Source organism: Xenopus laevis, chromosome 4L (genome assembly GCF_017654675.1).
Source record: "Xenopus laevis strain J_2021 chromosome 4L, Xenopus_laevis_v10.1, whole genome shotgun sequence".
Taxonomy (NCBI): domain Eukaryota; kingdom Metazoa; phylum Chordata; class Amphibia; order Anura; family Pipidae; genus Xenopus; species Xenopus laevis.
Genome location: NC_054377.1, coordinates 70,229,507 through 70,252,007, shown reverse-complemented (window position 1 = coordinate 70,252,007; position 22,501 = coordinate 70,229,507). Strand labels below are relative to the sequence as shown.

The following is a 22,501-nucleotide window of genomic DNA, read 5'->3' as shown; positions in this document are numbered from 1 at the left end:
TAAAGGTACAGGTGCAAATACTCAAGTGCCATCCCCATTCCTATAAAGTATCTAGAAAGTCTCCTGTGCCTTCTCCTACAACATACTTTGTTGAGAATTTGTAATTAATCCTGCCTGCACTAGTGCACCCTAGTTACAAAGCTAACCATTCCCTCTCCTATAATATGGACTGCATGTAGACATATGCACAGCATCTGATCCTTTATCCAACTACTTATCTACTTAGCTTTATATTAGCAGCAGTTCCCCATATTTACATGATCAGATTAAGCTACAGATTCAAAGAAGATTCTGGGCACAGTATATTTTGATGTTGATTTTTTTAATGCAGACTCACTGTGAACAAGTGAGAATCTGAGATGTTCGTTGCTTAATTATTATCACTTTCTCTTGAGAATTTCTCACCAAGATTAGTTACAAATTACAACAGCCAGTGAGCCTTTTTTAGTTCTTTGTTGCTGAGCTTTATTCATTAGAGTTCCAAGTACCTTACAAATATGTTAGATCGGCACAAGTACCACTAAGTACAGCATTACCAGTGGTTTAAGGGTTGTAACAGTAGATAAAATGGATATGGAAACCACCATTGTAGTCAATATTACAGGGAAAGTGCATGAAGTTTTCAATGCATGGAAATTCCAAAACATACACATTGTGCTATTCCAAATGTTTCTTAGAGCATCTAGTTAGTGTAGGGCCAATTTGAGAGGGGAAGGTGGTTATTAGTGCAAAGTCCATGCCAATATAGGCCATACTCCACATTTATATGTCATTTATTAAAATGAAACACAACAGAACCCAGAGTAACACAAAGTACATAGTTTAGTCAATATAAGTAACTATAGGCATACATGAATGAATTACAAAACACCCTTTTCTTCTGGAATTGAAGGAATTACCCTTACCATTTCTGTGTCTTGGCCTCTGAGAAGAGGTTTCTCCTCTGGAAAGCGCAGCTCACTCATCCCAGATATGCTGATGTCTGGCAGCAGCAAGCCTAGATCAGAAGAGTCAAACATATGGAAGTGAGTACATAACAAATAAAGTGCATATATAAAAGTAACCTCATAGATATCAGTTTACTTTTGACTAAATGCAGATTAATTTGCTAAAAGCAGTACTAATCTCTGTTAGTGATTTGAAATTTCCACTTTGTTCTGCCTGGATTGTGCTGAAAGATACCAAATAAGACTAGGCTTGGAACTACTTGTTCACTGGCAGCACCTTCTGTCATCCTCCACAAATCTTCTGCTTCAACTTCCCAATATGACTCTCTGGGCATTGGATTTGTATGTCTTTAATCTTACCCCTTCTTCTCTCTCTTCTTCTTGTACATAACCACTGGGTTCTATAAATGAGTACAGAAGCTGATCCTTTCTAGTTCTGCCAGATAAAAGCAACATCCAATCCTTCCCATGCTCTGCAGTTCACCTTCCTGGCGCCAGAGAAACATCTGATATATTTTATGGTTTTTCCAGACCTTCAGTAAAGTACATGTGTTATCTGCCTAAAGAAAATTCTACATTGATGCAGGATACAAAGCATAAGGTATGAGGTATCTGAAACCTATTATAGTAGATTTCTATGTATAAAACACACATACTAAATAAAAAGCAAATATTCCAGCATTTTCTTAAAGGATCAGTGAAGTTTTGAAAACAAATGTGAATATATGAAAGAAATGTATTTACTGGACTATCATTTGAATCACCATCAGCGTGGTAAGTTGCACTTAATCAGGCCTCTGGGCACACTGCATACCTCCCAAAATTTAGAACTGAAAGTGGGTCCCCCATCAGCCATGTCCATAATCTGCCACAGACTGAACCTGGTAGTGCTCTATGTAGTATGGTGTTTAAAAAAATCACACAGTCAACCAGGTTTGGGAGCACAATTTTGCAGTTCAAATGTATTATACACTCAACTCTACATTTTTACAAGGGAACTGCAGTATAAATCAAGCACTGTAAAAGTGAAGAATTAAGCTTGTAATTGAATTGCTTTAAAAAAAATTATATGTTGGTTTGTCCAAATGCAACTCGCTCTTTTGTTGTTACAAGAGTGATATAGCACATGAACAGCAGTTAGAGCAGCTAAACATATAATACAGTAAGAACAGTGGTTACAAGCTGTAACCCCAATATACAGTATACAGGTACTCCTCAATTTCCTTTTATTGGAATTAATATCAGCTAACACAATAGCAAACATTCAGCTAGGTGCTTTAGGAAGGGTACCAGTGACTTTTAATATGCAGACATTGGATGTTACCTTTCACAATGTTTTAGACTTCTCCATTGCCGTTAAACTCCCTTTTAAGGGCATGTTAACCCTCTACACAAAAATGTAATCAGTGAACAGCCTCTTTAAAATCTTTAGATAACTGCCACTCTGGTTGTTAAAAGGTTAACAGTAAGGCTGCAGCATCCTCTTAATCACTTAGAAATCGTTCCCATCTAACCCACTCTGCCCCTCACTCAGAAATTTGCTTTGGCTGTTGACTTATGAGCATGCTCAGTTCTTCTCAGCTCAGATTACTAAACACACCCAATAAAGAGATGGCATTGCTGGTTCCCATAGAAACTCTAGCTGTCTGATCCTATTTTTTTTTTTATTTCTCCTAACCACCTCTCCTGAGCTCAGCTTAACCATTACAGTGCTCAACCCCAGCAAAACATTTTATTAAAATATGTTGTGTCTGTTTAAAGCTGCATTATGCATTGCATGAACTTTACAGCATATATGTCCTGTTTGCAGATGTCAATGTTGCTGATGATGTGTCAGAGGGGTGTCTGTGGTCCCTCTTGCTTCTAACCATTTGGCCTATTTCATGGTCATTCCCTATTTCTTTATGGAACAAAAATGAAAGAATATAGTAAGTAGATATAAAAGACCACGAAAATAAAGGGGTTGAGCGAGGATAGGAGGAATAATAGTTTGGGAAGCGGTCCCACGGTCTAAGGTTTTCTGGTGGGCCACAATCTAAAGTTTTCTGGTGGGCCCACGGTCTAAGGTTTTCTGGTGGGCCCTTGGCAATCCAGTCCGACACTGTACATGTCCTTTAAAGGGATTCTGTCATGATTTTTATGGTGTAGTTTTTATTCCTAAATTACACTGTTTACAAATAATTCACTCTACCATATAAAATTTAATTCCTAATCTATTCCTATTTTTTTAGTTGTAATATTGGTGTGTAGACAGTCATCTCAGGTCATTTTACCTGGCCATGTGCTTTCAGAAAGAGCCAGTGCTGCACCATGGAACTGCTTTCTGCCAGGCTATTGTTTCTCCTACTCAATATAACTGAATGGGGTCGCAGTGGGACATGTGTCTTAACTACTGAGTGCTGTTCTTATAGCTACCAGGGAGCTGTTATCTGGTTTCCTTCCCATTGTTCTGCAGCTGCTGATGGGCTGCTGGGGGGGTGAAATCACTCCAACTTGCAGTGCAGCAGTAAAGAGTAACTGAGGTTTATCAGAGCACAAGTCACATGACTGGGGTCACCTTGTCAAATTTTGAAAAACTGATTTCAGTGCAGAAGTCTGCTGGAGCAGCACTATTAACTGATGCATTTTGAAAAAAAACATGTTTTCCCATGATCCCATTAAGAGTTATAGTTTGAGACCCATGTGATTAAAATTAAGCCTTTTTATGGGAAGAGGGCATTGTCATTATTTAATATTTGTTTGAGCCAGTACGTGGTAAGTACCAAGTGGCATGCACAAAATATAGTAAGGTTGTTGCCAGAAGAGATTTTTTGGGAAAGAACCCCCAAAAATAATTTTTCATTAAAGTGTCTGACAATCTTTTTTTTTTTTTTTACAGTTTTTGAATTATTTGCCTTCTTCTTCTGACTCTTTCCAGCTTTCAACTAGGTATCACTGACCCCATTTAAAAAATAAAAGCTCATTATGGCTATACATGTATAGTTATTGCAACTTTTTATTACTCATCTTTCTATACAGGCCCTCTCCTATTCATATGTCAGTCTCTTATTTAAAATCAGTGCATGATTGCTAGGGTAATTTGGACCACAATCTAGTCCACAGATTGAAACCAAGGTTTTATATTTTGATCACTGGTAAACAGGTTAGGGACCGCAGTATGGGGTTTACCTTGACGTGGTATGGTAGCTTACCAATTTTATGATCATAACTTTCTAACAAAAAACCCTGTTTTTCTTTTTTTAGACAGGGGATTATTGTATTTATATATGTTTTTATATGGCCTTAGGAGTGCACCCACAACCCTCCTCTTGTACCTTATTTGGACCATGGCAACAGATAGCTGAAATTGCAAACTTGACAGCTGCTGTAAATAATTTAAATACCACAAATAATAAAAATTTAAAACCAATTGCAAATTGTCTCAGAATATCATTATCTTCATCATACTAAAAGTTGATTTAAAGGTGAATGGTCCCGTTAATACTAATTTCCATGTTCTATCTAAGCAATAGTTGAAGCCCTATTTTGAGACTGAAATTTGGATTAGGGCCTCCTGGTCCAAACACTTTGCTGAATCAGCCTTAGTTCCAAGAGTATCTAAGGCATTACCCTACATCTCATTTTAACCAACCTCTAACATGATCCTCCAGAATTGTCTAGTAGAGCAAATAGAAACTCCCTATTATATTATAAGAAGCCTTTTAAATTATGCATTTATAAATTGATAAAACATTATGCACAAGTCATTAATGATTTACTGGGGGCTTTGATATCATATCAATATATAATGCAACTACAATATAATTTTGACATTTTAATGGGACAGCTATTATGTCATGTTAGATGATGACCATTCACATATAAAATGTACAGTATAAGAAGATGTACCGTCTTGGTATTTGCCAAGCTAAAAAATGTATTCCATGGAATTTTGTATGTTTTTAAGAAATACCCTGCATCCAAGTTTATATAATACATAGAGTGCATTGGTCATGTGTCCCACCAACAGCCAATCGCCTGACATTAAATTCCATTACAAAGAGACAAGACTAAAAACAATTAATCTTTTTAACCCAGTAAAATGCACATTAACTTTAAGGAACAAGCTGTAGATGCACCAACAATAGCCAATCTAACTTTGCATATTGAAGATTTAAAACAATACAAATCAGAATGTGAGACAATTTTAGTGCAAGCTACAAGCTAACTCTTCGGCTGCAATGCTCTGAATGCTTCTTTCTCTTAGTTTAAGAACTATTTTTGTAATACCCTTAAAGGTATTAAAATATGCTAATCAGCAATATAAAAAAGGTATCAAAAGAGCGGTAGTGTAGAGAAATATTTAGCTAAAAAAGAAGATCCCATTTTTGAAAAGCCATAATGGAAAGGTTAGAGACTGTATGAAGTGAACATACAGGCAGAAAGAAATCAATAACTTGCTTGGCAGACAGACAGACAGAAAGATGGCTGGTCCCATCTGCTGACTCATTCTCTAAGTCACATTGAGAGGTGCGAGCTACGCAGAACACTGTCAGGAAGCTGTGAACTTCCATCCTGCTGATTTTCATACTAATTTAAGACAAATTCTCTCACCTTCCTGTTCCACTGCCTTGTTTCCTCCACCCTATCATTGCATTTCAATTCTTGTTGAAGAAAACAAAATGAGCAGATATTGCATTTACTTGAGGTCTCATACTACCCTACAGATTAAGCAAAGAGATGCAACAATCAAGCGTCTTGCACATGTATGGTGGTTTTAGCGATGAGATCTTCTGGAAAGACCACAAACTATGGGCATACTGTATAAGGTTTCTTTTTCCACAATCCGACAATCTCAGCCTGTACACATACCTCTCTCTTCCCCATGCCACAGAGATATCAGGGTTGAAAACATCTTCCGCCCAAAGCATGCAGAGACATCAAGAGCTCCACCTTCCAAACAGAAATAATGGGCATACACATTCTCAGCCGCCTCCCAGAGATACGTGTTTCTCAAAGCCATCCTCCAATAGTCATCACCGCCTTACTGATTGCCCAACCCACATTATCTTTGGGATGTCAATGCTGTTTTATCATATTTCCCCAATTAAATGTTGAACATCAAAATCAGATTTGTCACTCAAAATTCAGTAACTTTCTTAAGAAGATCCCAGTGAGAGAACATTGTTACATGTTGATAAACACCAAAGATGTTAACCTGCTACAGGACACGCAGTATAATTATTATGAAAAACTTGTGGGTCATGTAAGTTAGATGCATTTTTTTATTCTTGAGTTTAAGGAGAGAAAATGTTTTCTATGCTGGACCTGCAGTTGTGCAAACTTCTGCACACCTTAACAACAAATGTTGGTATGTATTTGAGAAACTATAAAAACAATTAGCTATCAATTTCCATTATATGACATCAGTGGTATCTCAAGGAGACCTCTTAATGTGGGATTATGCCATAACCTGTTTATAAACCTTGGATCACCAAATATTGCGGGACTACAACTCCATGCATGCTTTCAGTCTTAATTATATTTTAAAAAATAATGGGATTTTTAGTCCAGCAACATCTTGGGGACCCAATGTTAAGGAACAGAGCTCAAGTACATGGGCCTCAGAGAAACCTAAATTACCTAAATTATGACTACCTCTTAACTAAACTCCTTATTTTTACTGTGTGCCCCTAGAATCATAGACTCAGATATTGCTAACAAAATTATATTTGAAATATAACAGTTATTGTTGCTTCATATATTTTTATAAGCCTCATCAATATGTCTCTTACTAAATTGCCAGCACATATCTGCCTTACCAGAATCTTATTCCCTGTGCTCCTTACCACAATCTTGGCTTGTCACTCCAATTTTCAGAACACATACCCCTCACTACATTCTTGGCACACTACTCACCCATTTCTCAGCACTTCTTATAACCACATTCCTGGATATAATGTTCTAGTTTCATGGCACATAGTATTAGCAAGTTCTTGGGATGTCAGATCCCAGATTCTCATCACACATATCCCTCACCACATTCTAGTTAATTCATCCAAATCATCCAGTTCTTACCAATATAACAGTCCTTACATCTACAAGCAAATTCTAAACACATCTGTTACCAAATTCTCATCACCCACATTCCAAGTGAAATTCTAAGGAAGCATACCCTCTACCAAATTTGAAGCGCAGACATAAAAAAAGCTTTGCAAAGGCCAATACATGTTATGAAAATCTTAGGGATCTTTGTTATAGGGAACTATAAACCAGCAGGGGAATAGCACCGACCATTAAAAGAAATGAATATACTGTAACTTACAGAAATGTCACTTGTACAGAGCTAAGCACACATACTTCTTAAAAATATCCCCAGAGGCCACAGACTTTAAAACTCTTACTGGGTTTACAAATCTGACTCTATGTATAGGTACAGAAAGCACATACAGCTTCCTTCAAAAAATTCATTTAAGCTTATGCTTCTATAAAGAGGGCGTTCTTTTTAAAAAAGACGCAAACATTTTACAGGAGCAGAAAGGCATCTCTTTACTGAAATAGCATGAAAGAATACGTCCAAAGCTTTGTCACACGCCTTTCATTCCAAGTTTAATTTTTTCCAACACACTAAACGTCTGTTATAGACTGCTATGAGGTTTGGAAGACATTCTCTAGAGATTTTGTTACTGCAAAAGAACACACCCAGCCATACAATGCTACCCAATATGCACACCCAAGTCTAACACAATTACTGCACCAGCACAGTTCTCAGGGACATGCATACAAGGTGACTCGTAGATCATATTGAAATATGCAGCAAGTCAGTCACAAACCCATAGACTTTTACCTGCCCAGAGCTCTATCTTATGCCCCAGCAGCTTCATTATCTCTGCAGACAACGCAGCAAAGAACTGCTTCAGGCAGAATGAGAGAAACCTCCTGATGTATCTTTCTGAGAGGAAGAAGTAGGAAGGGGCAATGAAGAGAGGCAGAGAGCTGTCCAGCAAAGCCAGGGAGACAGCAAGCTTCAGATAGTCTTACACAGGCGGATAGGGGAGAACAATAAAAACAGAAGATGAAAAGCAAACTGCAAAACAATTGCTTTATAAAGGCAATGGATATAAAATAAAGTGAGCAAGAGGTGGAACAATACAAAGTAAGAGGAGTGTGTGCAGGAACAACAGAAAAGAACAAAGAGTGGCCTCTTCAGTAAAGCTTTGAGAGAGAATGCAAGAGATAGGGGAGTGACTGAGCAAATGGAGAGCGGAGGAGGGAGGCTGGAGAGAGGGAAATAGTGCCAGGGACAATCTGCCAGCCAGCACAATCTGTGTGACAGCTCAATGCAGATATGTTAGACAGTATAAGGGGCTTGCCCCAAACAATGAATACAATGCTTGTGCTGCATGGTGCCACACGGAAAAACAGCTGGCTATAGGCTGTTTCACTAGAACTCCCATTAGCCCCAGCAGATACTGTGTGCATTATCTGTTCTGTCATCTCTGTCATATAGTATACATTCTCTTACAGCAAATATATTCATCTAAATGAATCTCATGCATAGATTATGAGTACATCTGGGTACAAAAACGAACATATATAGAAGAAAAAGGAACCCTGTGGCTTTCTGTCCAGATGAGGCAATGCAGAACAATAACTGCAAGGCTATAAAGATAATCTAAAGATACTCCACTGAGTATGACTGGTTTATACCCCTGACACCGTGCCTGTATCAGATATATATATATATATATATATATATATATATATATATATATATATATATCACAGAAACACTTTCATTTACACCAGAATTCATCAGTAGGATATCAGTAAAAGGTTAGAAGTACTCTTTAGTCCAATAACAAGCAAAGCCAACAAGTGACTGGCAATTCAGGGCTGTCAGCAGTCTTTAAACTTGGTCATGCTAGAAGAACACTCACATCCCTATAAAGCTATGTACTCTGGCAAAAACAGTAAGCTGCCATTTTTATGCTCCTTGTAAAATACAAGCCCCCGTACAACAAGTACATAGGAATGGCAGACAATTTTCTGTATGCAATCTCATGGCTGTCAGACAGGCACCATTTTAAATGTCTCTCTGTCTGTCTGCCCCTCTTCAATGCCTACTGAACCCCCCTCCTGGCCACCAAAGACATTTTTAGCCCCTCTGGCAGGCATTTACAATTACCTCTCCCCTCAGATCTTCCTCTTCCTTCCCAGATGAAGCCTGGCTGTTTTTCCACGTGTTGGCACGGTTGTCAAATAGAGGGAGGGGTAAACTCTATAGGGTGAGTGAGCGAGAGTGCCCACACCTGGTTTTGGATCCCCAGGTTGTGCCTTTTGTTAGCACCCGCTTATAGAATATAACAGGTTATGGGTTCCTGCGGGAGAATATGAGTATATACAGAGATGTGGGTTTGTGGAATAGGAGGAGGGCAGGTGGATAAAGTGAGAGAAATACACTGGGTGAAGCTGTGCTGCGTCAGTGGGGAGGGGGTAGAGGAGTGGTTGGCTTGTAAGGTGGAGCAAGCTTTCTCTGGGGCATATAAATATCCTTTTTACAGGAAATAGATAGAAAATAAAGAGTGCAAGAGATGGAGCATTACAAAATATCAGGATTACGTACAAGGATGACGGAAAAGTAACAGGGCTCTCTTAACTGAAGCATTGGCAGATAATGTGAAAGATAGGGGAGTGAATGAGCAAATGGAGAGTGGAGGAGGGAGGCTGAATACAGGGGAATAGTGTCAGAGAGTGCAGCCAACACAATCTGACAGCACAATGCAGATAAATATATATATAGTATAAAGACTTTGCTCTAGACAATTAATAGATTGCTAGTGCTCCATAGGTGGCACACAGAAAATACCATATAGCAGGGATCTGTAACCTACATCACTTAGCCGTTGTTAAATTACTACTCCCATTAGCCCCAGCTGAAACCTATATTGCCATCCCTGCCATATATTATACATTCTCTTCAATCATATAAAATTCATGTACATGAATCTCATGCATAGATTATGATTCCATCTGGGTAAACACAGGGGATATATGGAAGGAAAAGGAGGGAGGAGTCTCAAGGGAGTTCTTTCCAGATGACACAATGCAGAACAATAACTGCAATGATATAAAGAAGATCATCTTGAACTGAGAGATCCCACTGATGATCTCTGGGTTATACCTTTGAATATGTAACCAACTAAGAAATCCTGGCGTTAAACCATCAAGGGCAACAATTTTAAAGAAGCAGAGTAGCCCTTTCATCAGGGCTTCCAGGATATTTATCAATGAAATATTATTTGCAGTACAGGTATGGGATCTGTTATCCAGAAACCAGTTATCCAGAAAGCTCCGAATTACAGAAAGGCCTTCTCTTATAGACTCCATTTTATCCAAATAATCCAAATTTTGTCTATGTAATCCAGAAAGCTCCGAATTACAGAAAGGCCTTCTCTTATAGACTCCATTTTATCCAAATAATCCAAATTTAATAATAAAACAGTACCTTGTACTTGATCCAAACTAAAATATAATTCATACTTTTGCAGGCAAAAGCAGCCTATTGGGTTTATTTCATGATTTTCTAGTAGACTTAAAGTATGAAGATCCAAATTACAGAAAGATCCCTTATCCGGAAAAACCCAGGTCCCGAACATTCTGGATAACAGGTTTAACTGTATACTATTCATTGTGAGCCAGAACAATGTGTCTGTTCTAGTGAGAATAGATAAAGGAGAATTATTTACTGCACTAGTTTCCTGAGATATGGTACAGGTATGGGATCTCTTATATAAAAGCATGATATCCAGGAAGCTCCAAATTTTAATTACCAGCAAGCTTCCCCTTTAGTGTAGATTCCAACATAAAATATTTGAGTCAATTCTCCAGAGTTTACAGTAAACTAGGAACCAGCATAGTTAAAAAAACTGAGTAATTATTTATTATTATTACACAATTTTGTTTTTATTGCAACTGTTTCTATACAACTTCACTAGACTCGCTCTGCCTTCTATGCATTTTTTTTATTGGCTGCTATTCTTCATATTGTACCTTCTGTGACTTACATGACAATAGATAAATATATAAAAGGTTTAGCAGTTTGCAATTTTTTTTACACAATTTTATTAATATGCCCCGTTGACTCATCCAAACAAACTGTTGTCAACGGAATTGTCCCACATTTTTTAAAACTAACAGCTTTACAGAAATCATTAGAAAGTCATGTCTAATAATGAAAAGGTCTGTCCTTCTGGCATATGAAGTTTAGTTGGTGCATTACACTACAAATGTTTACAGTAACTGCCTTGCGATACACTGGCACAAAAGCAGAATATCAATGGGAAATATATTTTGTGTGGAGTCATACACAGAACTTTAAAGGGGTGGTTCATCTTTAGGTTTTCTTCTAATATGCTACAGAATGGCTAATTCTAAGCAACTTTTCAACTGGCCTTCATTTTTTTCTTTTTGAATTATTTTCCTCCTTCTTCTGACTCTTTCCAGCTTTCAAATGGGGATCACTGACCCCATGCTCTGTAAGGCGACACATTTATTGTTATTGCTACTTTTTCTTACTCGTCATTCATATTTCAGTCTCTTATTCAAACCAAGGCATGGTTGCTAAGGTAATTTGGACCCTAGCAATCAGATTGTTGAAATTGCAAGCAAGAGAGCTGCTGAATAAAAAGCTAAATAATTCAAATACTTCAAATAATAAAAAATAAATAAAACCAATTGCAAATGGTTTCAGAATATCACTCTCTACATAGTAAAAGTAAATGTAAAGGTGAACAACCCTTTTAAAGGAAAACTGAAAAAATTAAAGTGTTTTAAAGGAATGACACTAAAATGTCCTGTTGCCTTGCACTGGTGTGTTTGCTTCAGAAACACAACTATAGTTTATATAAACAAGCTGCTGTGTAGCCATGGGGGCAGCCATTCAAGCTGAAAAAGGAGAAAAGGCACAGGATACAGAGCAGATTACAGATCAGCTCTGTAGTATATAATAGAATTCGTCAGAGCGTTCCTGTTATCTACTGTGTATCCTCTGCTTGAATGGCTGCCCCCATGGCTACACAGCTGCTTGCTTATATAAACTATAGTAAGTCTTTCTGAAGTAAATATGCTAGCACAGGGCAACAGTACATTATAGTGTCATTCGTTTAAAGCACTTTCATTTTTTGGTGTTACTGTTCCTTTAAGGGATGCTAGCAACCTTTCATTTGCATTGCACAGTTATTATGCAATTATTGTGATTATTTGTTGTATATGGTCAGAAATGACAGAAGACATAGCAAGTGGCGAAATGGATGGGGTATCAAAAAGAACAGTTTGTATCAGACTAGTGTAGTGATAAACTAGGTGCAATACTGAGATACATTATGGGGCATAGTTATGAAAGTGTGAAAAATATTTCATGACAATAATCATGGTGCAGAATAAATTGCCCTGATAATTATCCCTGAAAATGGACACTTTACTGATTATTATCATTTTGTATAAACACTTTAAATACACACTTTAAATACACACTATAGTTTTTACTATACCTTTTTGTTTGTTTTTTAAATCAGGCAGTAGGTGTGTCATTTATAGATTTTGGACACTGCTTTTAAATTTTTCAACGGCCATGGCCCTGATTGCTGGGGAAATGCTGTCTGTAGTGTTCACCTGTGCATCTCAGGTGACACTCACCCATCAGCCACTAGATGACCGCAGGAAACTACTAGAGACTATCACTTTAAGCACTGCATGGAATTAACAGCATCAATTAGCAGAGTGAAAGAAATAAGAAGGCTTAGTGAGGCAGTGTTATAATATGAAAACTGGATATATTTAGTACCATCGACTGCATCAATAATTTGGGGGTGATAGCGTACCTAATTCAATGGAATGAAAATTTTGTCAGTCAACCTGAACATGGTGCCTCAGCCTTTCAGTGGTACTTTACAGTAAATTAGAGGAGATCCTGGGTTTTACTGACAAGGATCTATTGACAAAGTGATCCATGATTTGCTGCTGTATCCTAGCCAACTATGCTTGATTCAGTTAGTTATCAGCTAATTGTAAACACTTCCAATACCTTGAGCAATGCAGCCAATTGGAGCATTTCAATCAGAATATTATGAGTCAGCTCTACTATGATAATGCATAATCCCAGGAAAACTGACTGCAACTGAAAGCATGACATCTTAAACCAGAATATAAGGCCTGCCATGCATACTATTAACCCTGCTAAAAAAAAATGAAATGTTATCAAAATGTGGGACAGAAGTCCACTATGAAGCGAAGACTGTTGCTAGGGGTCCTGGGCAGATGCCCTTGCTGCCCTATCCTAAAATCGGACCGCACATGGTTTCCAGTTGCTGATGAAATACAGCTCCCAACATCCTTAGACATGCTGCTCTAGCACAGTAAATTATACTTTCCTTTAAAATAACTGTTTAATGGCTGGATACATTCAGCTTCTTGCTAATATTTACCTTTTCTCTGCTGGGTCAAAGTAGCATTTCACAATGTAAAAACACATTTTCATTATTTTTCTCAGCATTTCAGGAAAAGTGTCAGAAATATCCTTAAACTCAGATGAGTTCTTTTGGAATAGAGTATGCTACAAAATTGCCACTTAATATGGTTATGAATAGTGTCCAATTTTATAGTCTGATGCTGAGCACTATTTTAGAGCATCTTCTTCTTTTCTTGTACAGGTATGGGGTCTTTTATTTGGAATGCTTGGCACCTGGGGTTTTTCTGGTGAGGGATTTTTGTGTAAATTGGATCACCATACCTTAATTTTAAAAAAAAACTTTTAGTGGCATATCTATAGAGGATGCAGACCCCATGGTTGCTGGGTGGGGGGAAGGGAACAGTGGGACCCGGAATGCAGGGTCTGCTTCCTTTAAAGTTGTATAGAAATATCACCCCCCTAAGCTGTTCTCTTACCTAAGAGCTGGCAAAAAAGGGACATGAGTGAGCGGGTAGCGGGAGAAGCTGGTCAGGGATGGCTGTGCGCACCAAAGTGCCTTCCGTCGGCTAGAATGAAAATCGCAGACGGGAAGGCACTCAGAGCAATTTGTTTCCGAAGTCGCCCTAAATTTCCTCGTGAGGCAACTTTCGGCCGACTTCGGAAAACAAATCAATCCGAGTGCCTTCCAGCCAGTGAACAAACATAAGGTTCATCACAATCACTTAAAGTTACCGAAAAACATACAAACATATTTTTATTTCACTTTGATAAATGCCGAAAAATTGCAACTGGAGCAAATTTGCAGGGGGGAGACATGAACGTACTTTAATTCTGACGATACACCTAACATTGGCTTTTATGGCAACTTTATTCATGTGCAGAAAGAAAAGGCAGAATCGTATACCGGTATATGTGGACTTCTGACTGAAGACAATGGCAAGTAGAACGAATCAAAATGTGTATAGGTTTTTGCTGTTTACTTACTATAATGATCTGGAGACCACTCAGAGTCCATGTTCCCTCTTTTGATATGATGTAGGGAATGATATTCTGAGACAATTTGCAATCATTTTTTATTTTATTATTAGTTGAGGTTTTTGAGTTATTATATAATATAGCTTTTTATTCAGCAGCTCTCCAGTTTGCAGTTTCAGCAATCTGGTCGCTAGGGTCCAAATTACCCTGCATTGATTGGAATGAGAGACTGGAATATAAATTGAAGAGGGCCTGGATAGAAAGATGAGCAATAAAAAGTAGTAATAACAATACATATGTAGCTAACAGAGCATTTGCTTTTTAGATGGGGGGGTCAGTGACCCCCCCATTTGAAAGCTGGAAAGAGCCAGAAGTAAAAGGCAAATAATTCAAAAACTATTAAAAAATAAATAAAAATAAAGGCCAATTGAAAAGTTGCTTAGAATTAGCCATTCTACACCATTCTAAAAGTTAACATAACGGTGAACCACCCCTTTAAGGTATGATCATCAAATTGCGGAAAGATATGTTATCTGGAAAACCCCAGGTCCCAAGCATTCTATAGAACAGGTTTTATACCTGTACTGACACATATTACCTCCTCAACCCTCAACCATAGTCATGCTGGATCCATGAATATACTTTTATCAGATAAATTTATCTTTGTAAGCCTTCCCAATTAAATCACAGTTAATCTTTTGAACAGGATCCTTTGTTCTGTTCTGTAGAATAATTCTTTATTTTTTTTTATATTTTTTGTATAGTCTCCAGCATCTGTTTCTGTAGATTTTAGTTTCTCCTTTGGCTTTATTTCCCTCTGCCTCCTCCTTTTCCATATCAGTAACTCTTCTTACACACACAGAGGGCTTCCTCCCTACCATCTGTTCACATCTCTAGCCTGCAAAAGTAGAATGGATACACTGAGACACTTCCAAAATTCTCATCTCTGTGTATTAACAAGTTCTATAATAAACGTATTATTGTCCCCTAATGCAAGTTAACCAATTCCTGCTAAACACTCCTGGATTTGCAATTCAAACAATATATCATAACACAATATATAATAATTTAAATGATAAATCATGAGCGGATTCCTCTCTCCTCTGTTTTCTGTCTAGAGATTTCAAAGGCTATATTTTGCTACTTTTTATCTTTAATGAGGAGAAGGCTGAGGCTTTTAGTCAAGTAATGAGCTGTGTGCGTCACATGGAGCCTGCTGCATGCTTCTTAGAACAAAAGGGACAGATGCTAGGAAAACAAAAATATGCATTACTTAAGCCAGTGTAAGAAGTAATACTTGACTAATCATTCTTAGGCCTTACAAAATCCCAAAATCAGGCCAGTGAAATATTTATTAAAATAACATGTCAACAGCAATGTTAATCATCACAAGCTAGAAGGCACTTAATCACTGCTAGCTTTTCTCCTTCCAGTTCAGAGTACAAGTATACTTGGAACCTTGCATTGTTTTCTATGATTATAAAAAATAGAGCTACACCCAATAAATAGTGGATCACCCATGAGTCTGTAAGAATATTCAAGTTCATGATATTTTCATTTTATTTGGATATGATGTTCAGCAGCAGTTTGTTGCCATTTACAGTGTTTGTGCAGATATAAAGTTTCCATATAATCCTCTTTTCTTCATTATCACTCTGATCAGCTTTGGATTCATATTTTTCTACACTGAGCAGCACAGATCACAATACTTTGCTTGTGCTATGGTGTTGGATCCTGTGGGTGACCCAGCTTCTGTCTCGGGTGCTGCTTGGTTTGCAAAACACAGGAATTTCCTAGGTTTTTCTGATATGGCAGCAACCTCAGGAATGATAATGTTGTTTTACCTGTGGTGTACCTCCCCTCTGCATGTTGCTCTGGTGATTTTGCATGACCTCAATTCTGTTTTTAAAAAGGCCCATTCCTAGTCTAGTTTTGCTCCTTTCAAATGCTTTTATTTCTTAGCCTCGGCATTGGTTCTTATAACCCTCCAGCTTATGTTCCATAGGATGGTGGCAATCAAACAGGAAATACTGAGCAATATGAGTGGAATTTCTGTATACTTTAGTGTTCAGGTTTTCCCTGTTACTGATGTATGTTGTAAAGTCCAAAAATGTCCACTTACTGTCTTTTACAGCAACTTTTTGTCAACTGAGTTTATGTGTTCAGTGAATCTTGAACCTTGGGTGTTTTAAAACTGTCCCAGTTGTCATCTTCATATCTGAACCAATGACTTGGTGCTGTTCCCTTAAAAGTGTTCTAGGCTCTGTTTTCCACTTCCATGTCAAGGATAGCTATAATACAAGACACAGGTGAGCCCATGGCACAGGCAGGTTTTTGTCTTACTGTTTCTTGTGGGTTAGCATGTAAATAGAGATGTAACATCATAGGACACCATTGACTCATCAGACTCTAGTGGTTACGGCTAGTGGTGTAGAGAAGCCCGTAACTGCCAGGACCTACCCCTTAGGTGTAGCAGGAGAGCCTTACCAGCTTTGGTCGCCCTTTTGGGCCCCCAGAACTTTCTGATGCAAAGCAGGCAGGGATACTACACATGGGCAAGATAGTCGGAAGTGTGGTACCAAAAGGGTCAGGCAAGGTCAGAGTCGTATCCAGGCAAGGGTCAGTGGCAGGCGGCAAGATGCAGAAGTCGATAATCAGGCAAGGAGTCAAAACCAAGTAAAGATGCAGGAAAATAGCTTGAGCAGGATCAGAATACTGAAAACCAGCTTGGGCAATGAATTCCAAACAGAAAGCGCTCTTTACTTCGGGGCCAAAGTGACGTCAGCGCTCTTGGTGACACACCGCGCGTTAATCTAGACGTGACCCGAGCGCCATTGGGCATGCATGCATCCAAACGAGCTGACGCGCGTCTTGATCCGGAACACGCATCCAAAGGAAGCCTGGGAACCGGCGGGGCTAAAAGTAAGTTAACCAAGTATTTACTAAGTATAATAGTTATTTAGTGATATCCTATAGTTGATGCTGCTGATAATTGGCCTATGTGGGGCACCTTCCTTGTAATAGAATATATTTTACTTACTTCTTAAGATATTGTTATATGTTTCAGATTCTTTCACTTTCTCTTGCAGCCATTAGCCAAAAAAGGTAAGAAAAAAAGTATCACCTATTATTAAGTATTTATAATGCAAGTAAAATGCCTAATTCAAATTGGTTATATTAATTACCCTTAAAACACTGGACTACCGTGCAGTTTCTCATGACCAGCAACTCTGTGGCCCTCTTTATTCATGGTTGTGCTTGTATCTCTGAATCAGACAAAGTTATGGTATAGCAAAGAATATAAGCAAACAAATGTGACCTTTACCAAACTGCTACCAAGGCATCTCCATACCACCACTTAATTCCTGTGAAAGTGCATCATCTTACTGCTTTTTTCAAGTCTTTTTCTTCCAGTTTAGAGGTTTCTGGTTTTTAGTGCATATTCTAAGTCTGTTTCCTTTTTTTTTTTGCTTTTTTTAATTATAAAATTTTGAACTCCTCCGACTATTTGCCGTAATCCATTATTATCCATGTGAATATCATTTCCATAACATTTCTCCTTTCTTTTGCTTCATGTGTCAAATTATATTATGGCAGGTTTATCTGAGATTGTATGGTTAGGCCCCGCAGCCTCCCCCCCAAACCAAAGCCGAGTAATCTCTCCCACGTTATCCCCTCATAAAATCTAGCTTCCACTGTCAGCAACACAATGAATCACTGCACACCATAAAGCTAATTGTGGAACTGTACCAAATCTATTGCTCCTTTCACTCTCGGGGAGACTGCATAAGAGCTGTCATCATGGGCCTGTGTGTGTGTGTGAAGTGTTACAGACCTAATATACTAGAGAATGCTGAACTGTAGTGCCGGAGCTTATTTACTTAATGATAAGGAAATAGAATAGTGGGTAATTGCTCTGTCACAGAAGTTTGTTATTGTTAATGGAAAAAATAATATATATATATTTTACACACACACAAACACAATGGAACATATTATGGGTTAAAAATCAGAACATAGAAAGAAAACGATTTATTACGAGTGCTTACAAAATATCACTAATGAAGACTGAATAACAGCCATTGCTTATTAGTGAGGCACTTTTTTAAAAAAATATACATTTGATATGATATTTGCAAAGTTCCAAATTGTGCTAAACCTTTTTCTTTCTCTGTACATACACACACAAAGTAAGTAGGTACAAAACAATTGTGTTTTTATAGAATATCCATAAAGACTTCCCTCAGACCTTCCTTTGTCCATGAGGAAGGTCATGTTATGTGACTGAAATGATATAATTTGTTAGTTTGTTTACAATTCTTAACCAGCACCCAGGCATTTGATGTGTATAGGTGTGCTATCTTTTGTCTTTTATATACTGAATAAAGTACCCCCTATTGTAAAATATAAGTATATTATAAGTTACCAAGGAGTGCCATACAAAAGCACAAGGCCGAAGGCATGGAACTCCGAGGTGACTTCTAATTTTAATATATACTATATGCACTTTTGGCAGTTTAGTAGTGTATATACCTAGTGTTCTCTCCAGAAAAAAACACACCACTATGGGGTGCCGTTTGTCCCAAATACATTCTGTATACAAAACTATCCCTAATACACAGAATGAATGTCTCTCATGGTATATAAGTATTTGTGACCATACACAGAGAAAAAAAATATACAAAAGACTTATTTCTATTAAAGAATGAAAACAAAATCTGGTTAGTGCACAAAAGAATTTCATTATATCACAAACTCCATTCTGTACAATTTAACAAGCAATCTGTCTCACCAATGTATAACCTCCATGTAACGGACACACTTATGTGCAAAGTTACTTACAGAATGAATTATGTAAAAACAAAGTTGGACATAATATATAATAGTGTAACTAACTAGTGCATGTCAAGCTAGATTTGAATGACTAAATAGATATCTCCGACAGAAAGCAAGATTTTATAGTACAGGATTCATTCTTTCCACAAAATGACAGTTTTGTTTCACAAAACAGATAAAATAATAATTCTGTGAAGCAACACTGTCAGTCACATTCCTGAACCAATAAGAACAAAGCTTATTGCCATATACAAACAAGATGAGAAGTGGCCAGCTCTGCTCCACATGGCTAAGGCAAAATATCTGACCTGCTATAGAGGGCGCCCTCTAATGTCCCCTGTGCTGCATAGTAATAAACATGAACAAACATTTCCTAAAAGAGCTGCTGTTAAACGCTACAGGTTCATAAATGGAAGTTTTTACAAATGGCTGAGAAATATAATGCTGCACTTTTAATGATTGTAGAGAAAGAAAAGTATGCAAAACTTATATAAATATGATCATTTTAGGTGATATGGCTATTCTTATTGTAGTAACCTGCTTGTGTGGCCATTTTGGTTAAGGGCATTCCTGCTGTTTTGCCATTATCTTATGACTCACTCCTGTTCCGCTTCCTGTCTAAGGTGAGAGTAATAATGGGAAAGGCCACACCCACCTGCCATGTTGTATTAAATGTACCAGAAGTTACTGTGCTTGTCTGGCTGCTTTGCCTGACTCTCAGAGACAGTTATAAGTTTTGTATATGATAGTTAGACTCCAATGTCTCCTCCTAGCTGTAATCTTGCACCAATTAGCTTGTAGTCTCTTAATAATGTGCTTACCTATAGTTCAACTACTACACAATAGCTTTAGCCAGAGACTTGGGACTAATCATGTGCACACATACCTCCCAATTTTCCCTTTTTCAGAGGGACAGTCCCTCTTTTGACAACTTAACCTGAGGTCCCTCATTTGTACTGGAAAGTCCCTCTTTTCTCTGCACTGAACAACCAGAAAAAGAAACAAAGTTTCTAACTTAATTGGCTTTTGGCAGAGAGGCCAGTACAGCTAACAGGTGCAACTAAGATGCTTTATAACAATTTTGAGATAAGAAAATAAGTAATTTTAACAGTTTAGATAAGGAGAAATATTTTCAGATTTTTATAACCTGCCAAACTTTGTAAAATGAACATGGTAATTAGGGGGTGCGGCCACAAAATGGGTGTGGTCAAAAAAAATTGCTGCACTACATGCAAAAAAAATTTTTGTCTCTCTTTTTATTTCTAAAATGTTGGGAGGTATGTATGTATTCCAGGAAGTCTGGGTCACACCAGGCCCCCACACACTTTGTTTAATTTTTCTGGTGCCCCTCTTGTTTCATACATTAATTTAATTAATGAAAGAGCTCCATCTATCAGCTGTCTCCAGAAGGGTATGGTAGGAGGGGTATTCCCCATCCAGTGCATAATCACTGTTTATTTTTGCATCGAACATAAGGGGGTTCATTTATTCGCAAATGGTTGTATTGCGCGTGTTTTTTCCTGAACGCAAATATATTGCACTGCTCTGCCCGTCTTTCAGTTTTTTGCGAATTCGCATTGTGAATAAATTTTCGCAAATGATGCGCAAATGAGACGGGAGTTTGCGCGAGCGCACCGAAATGTGCGAGGTTGTTGTGTGCGAAAATAGCGTTGACAGTAACTTAAATTTGCAGTTTGCGAAATTGTTTTGCGAATATTTTATCCGCCACCAAAGTTGCGGCATAAATGAGTCACAGAGTGTACACATAAATATTCACAATTTGCGAATTGTGACATATTTAAGAAGCTCCTATAGACATTCGCATTGTGAAAAAAAAATTTGCTATTCTGTTTGCACCCTCTTATTCAGCTTTATAAATATAACCATGCGCACGGCAAATATATTTACTTTGCGAACCAATCTGCCCTGCGCGAAGTTTATAAATGACCCCCCTGGGAGCATAAACAAGTTCTAGCAGTGTTGCTTGATATTGGATCATCAATCACTCCCAGTAAGCATACCACCAGGTCGACTATCTGTGGAGTGCCCAGTTCAGTGGCTAGGGTCTCCATTATCTTGGTTGAGAATAACTGGACCGGGGACAGGACCAGATCACGTGGATAAAGTCAGCACCTGGAAGTTTACATTGGGGCACAGATCATCTTGACTTTTCCCAATTGTTTTTTAGCTTAAGAGGAGTTATGTAAACTTGATGGAGAATCTTATATTGTATCAGTCTGTCCCTTATTGAGATTAAGAAACTGTAGGCCGTTTCTATTGCATCCTCCCACATCTCATGGTTGAGGTCCGGAATAGCCTGTATCCATAGGAGGTAGGCTCTATCAAAGGGGGGTTTGACCATTACCATGATATTCTGATATAGTCTAGACCAGTGGTCCCCAACCAGTAGCTCGTGAGCAACATGTTGCTCTCCAACCCCTTGGATGCTACTCCCAGTGGCCTCAAAGCAGGTGCTTATTTTTGAATTCCAGGCTTGGAGACAAGTTTCTGGTGTATAAAAACCAGGTGCACTGCCAAACAGAGTCTCCTGTAGGCTGCCAGTTCATATAGAGGCTACCAAACAGCCAATCACAGCCCTTATTTGACATCCCCATGGACTTTCTCATTCTTGTGTTGCTCTCCAAACTCTTTTAACATTTAAATGTGGCTCACGAGTAAAAAAGGTTGGGGACCCCTGGTATAGACAGTAGTTTAGTAGGGGAGGGATGGTAGAGAGCATCCTCTATATTGACCATGGACATTGCTGGGGTAAGAGTGTGGAACTGTGCCTGAAAGTCATGTCTGAGCTGGTACCTCAGACAAGCACCTATAGAGTTGGATTTGTTGACCAGGAAGTTGCTCTTATAAGTCTTGGAATATGGGAAACTGCCCATTTGGAATTAAGTCAGACAGCTTTTTAAGGCCTAGAATAGTCCAGTACACAAAGTCAGGCAGGTCATGTAGGTGAGGAAGTAGTGAGTTGCCCCACAAGGGAAGGTTGGGTGACAGGTGTGGTACCGGATGGCCCAGGAGTTTTAGTGCCATAAACCATGCTTTGTGCGTGGTGAAGAGAGTGCTTGGTAGAGTCATCATGTTGGAAGGCTGCCTGTAGAGGTAGGTACCAAGGCCCTCAATTGAGAGGAGGATAAAGGCTTGGAGGATCATGTTGGGAATCTAGGGGTTGGCAGAGAAACACCATTGCATGTAGTAGATCTGGGAGGCCAGGTAATAGAGGTAGAAGTGTTGGAAGGCCAGCCACCCTTTTATAATAGAGGCATCAGTCTTTCCCAGGATG

General features: G+C 38.3%; 1 protein-coding gene across 6 annotated transcripts in view; it reads right to left on the bottom strand.

The window, feature by feature from the left end:
• The window catches only part of ndrg4.L (NDRG family member 4 L homeolog), a 52,252-nt gene extending 42,873 nt beyond the window's left edge, over positions 1-9,379 (bottom strand). For 2 of the 6 annotated variants that reach the window (XM_018256756.2, XM_018256757.2), the window contains exons 1-2: positions 7,774-8,144; positions 906-997 (exon numbers count right to left, since the gene is read on the bottom strand). In XM_018256756.2, coding sequence (XP_018112245.1) covers positions 906-997; positions 7,774-7,810 — 129 coding nt within the window. In that variant the 5' untranslated portion in view covers positions 7,811-8,144. 6 annotated transcript variants of the gene reach the window in all.
• Between the last annotated feature and the right edge of the window lie 13,122 nt (positions 9,380-22,501).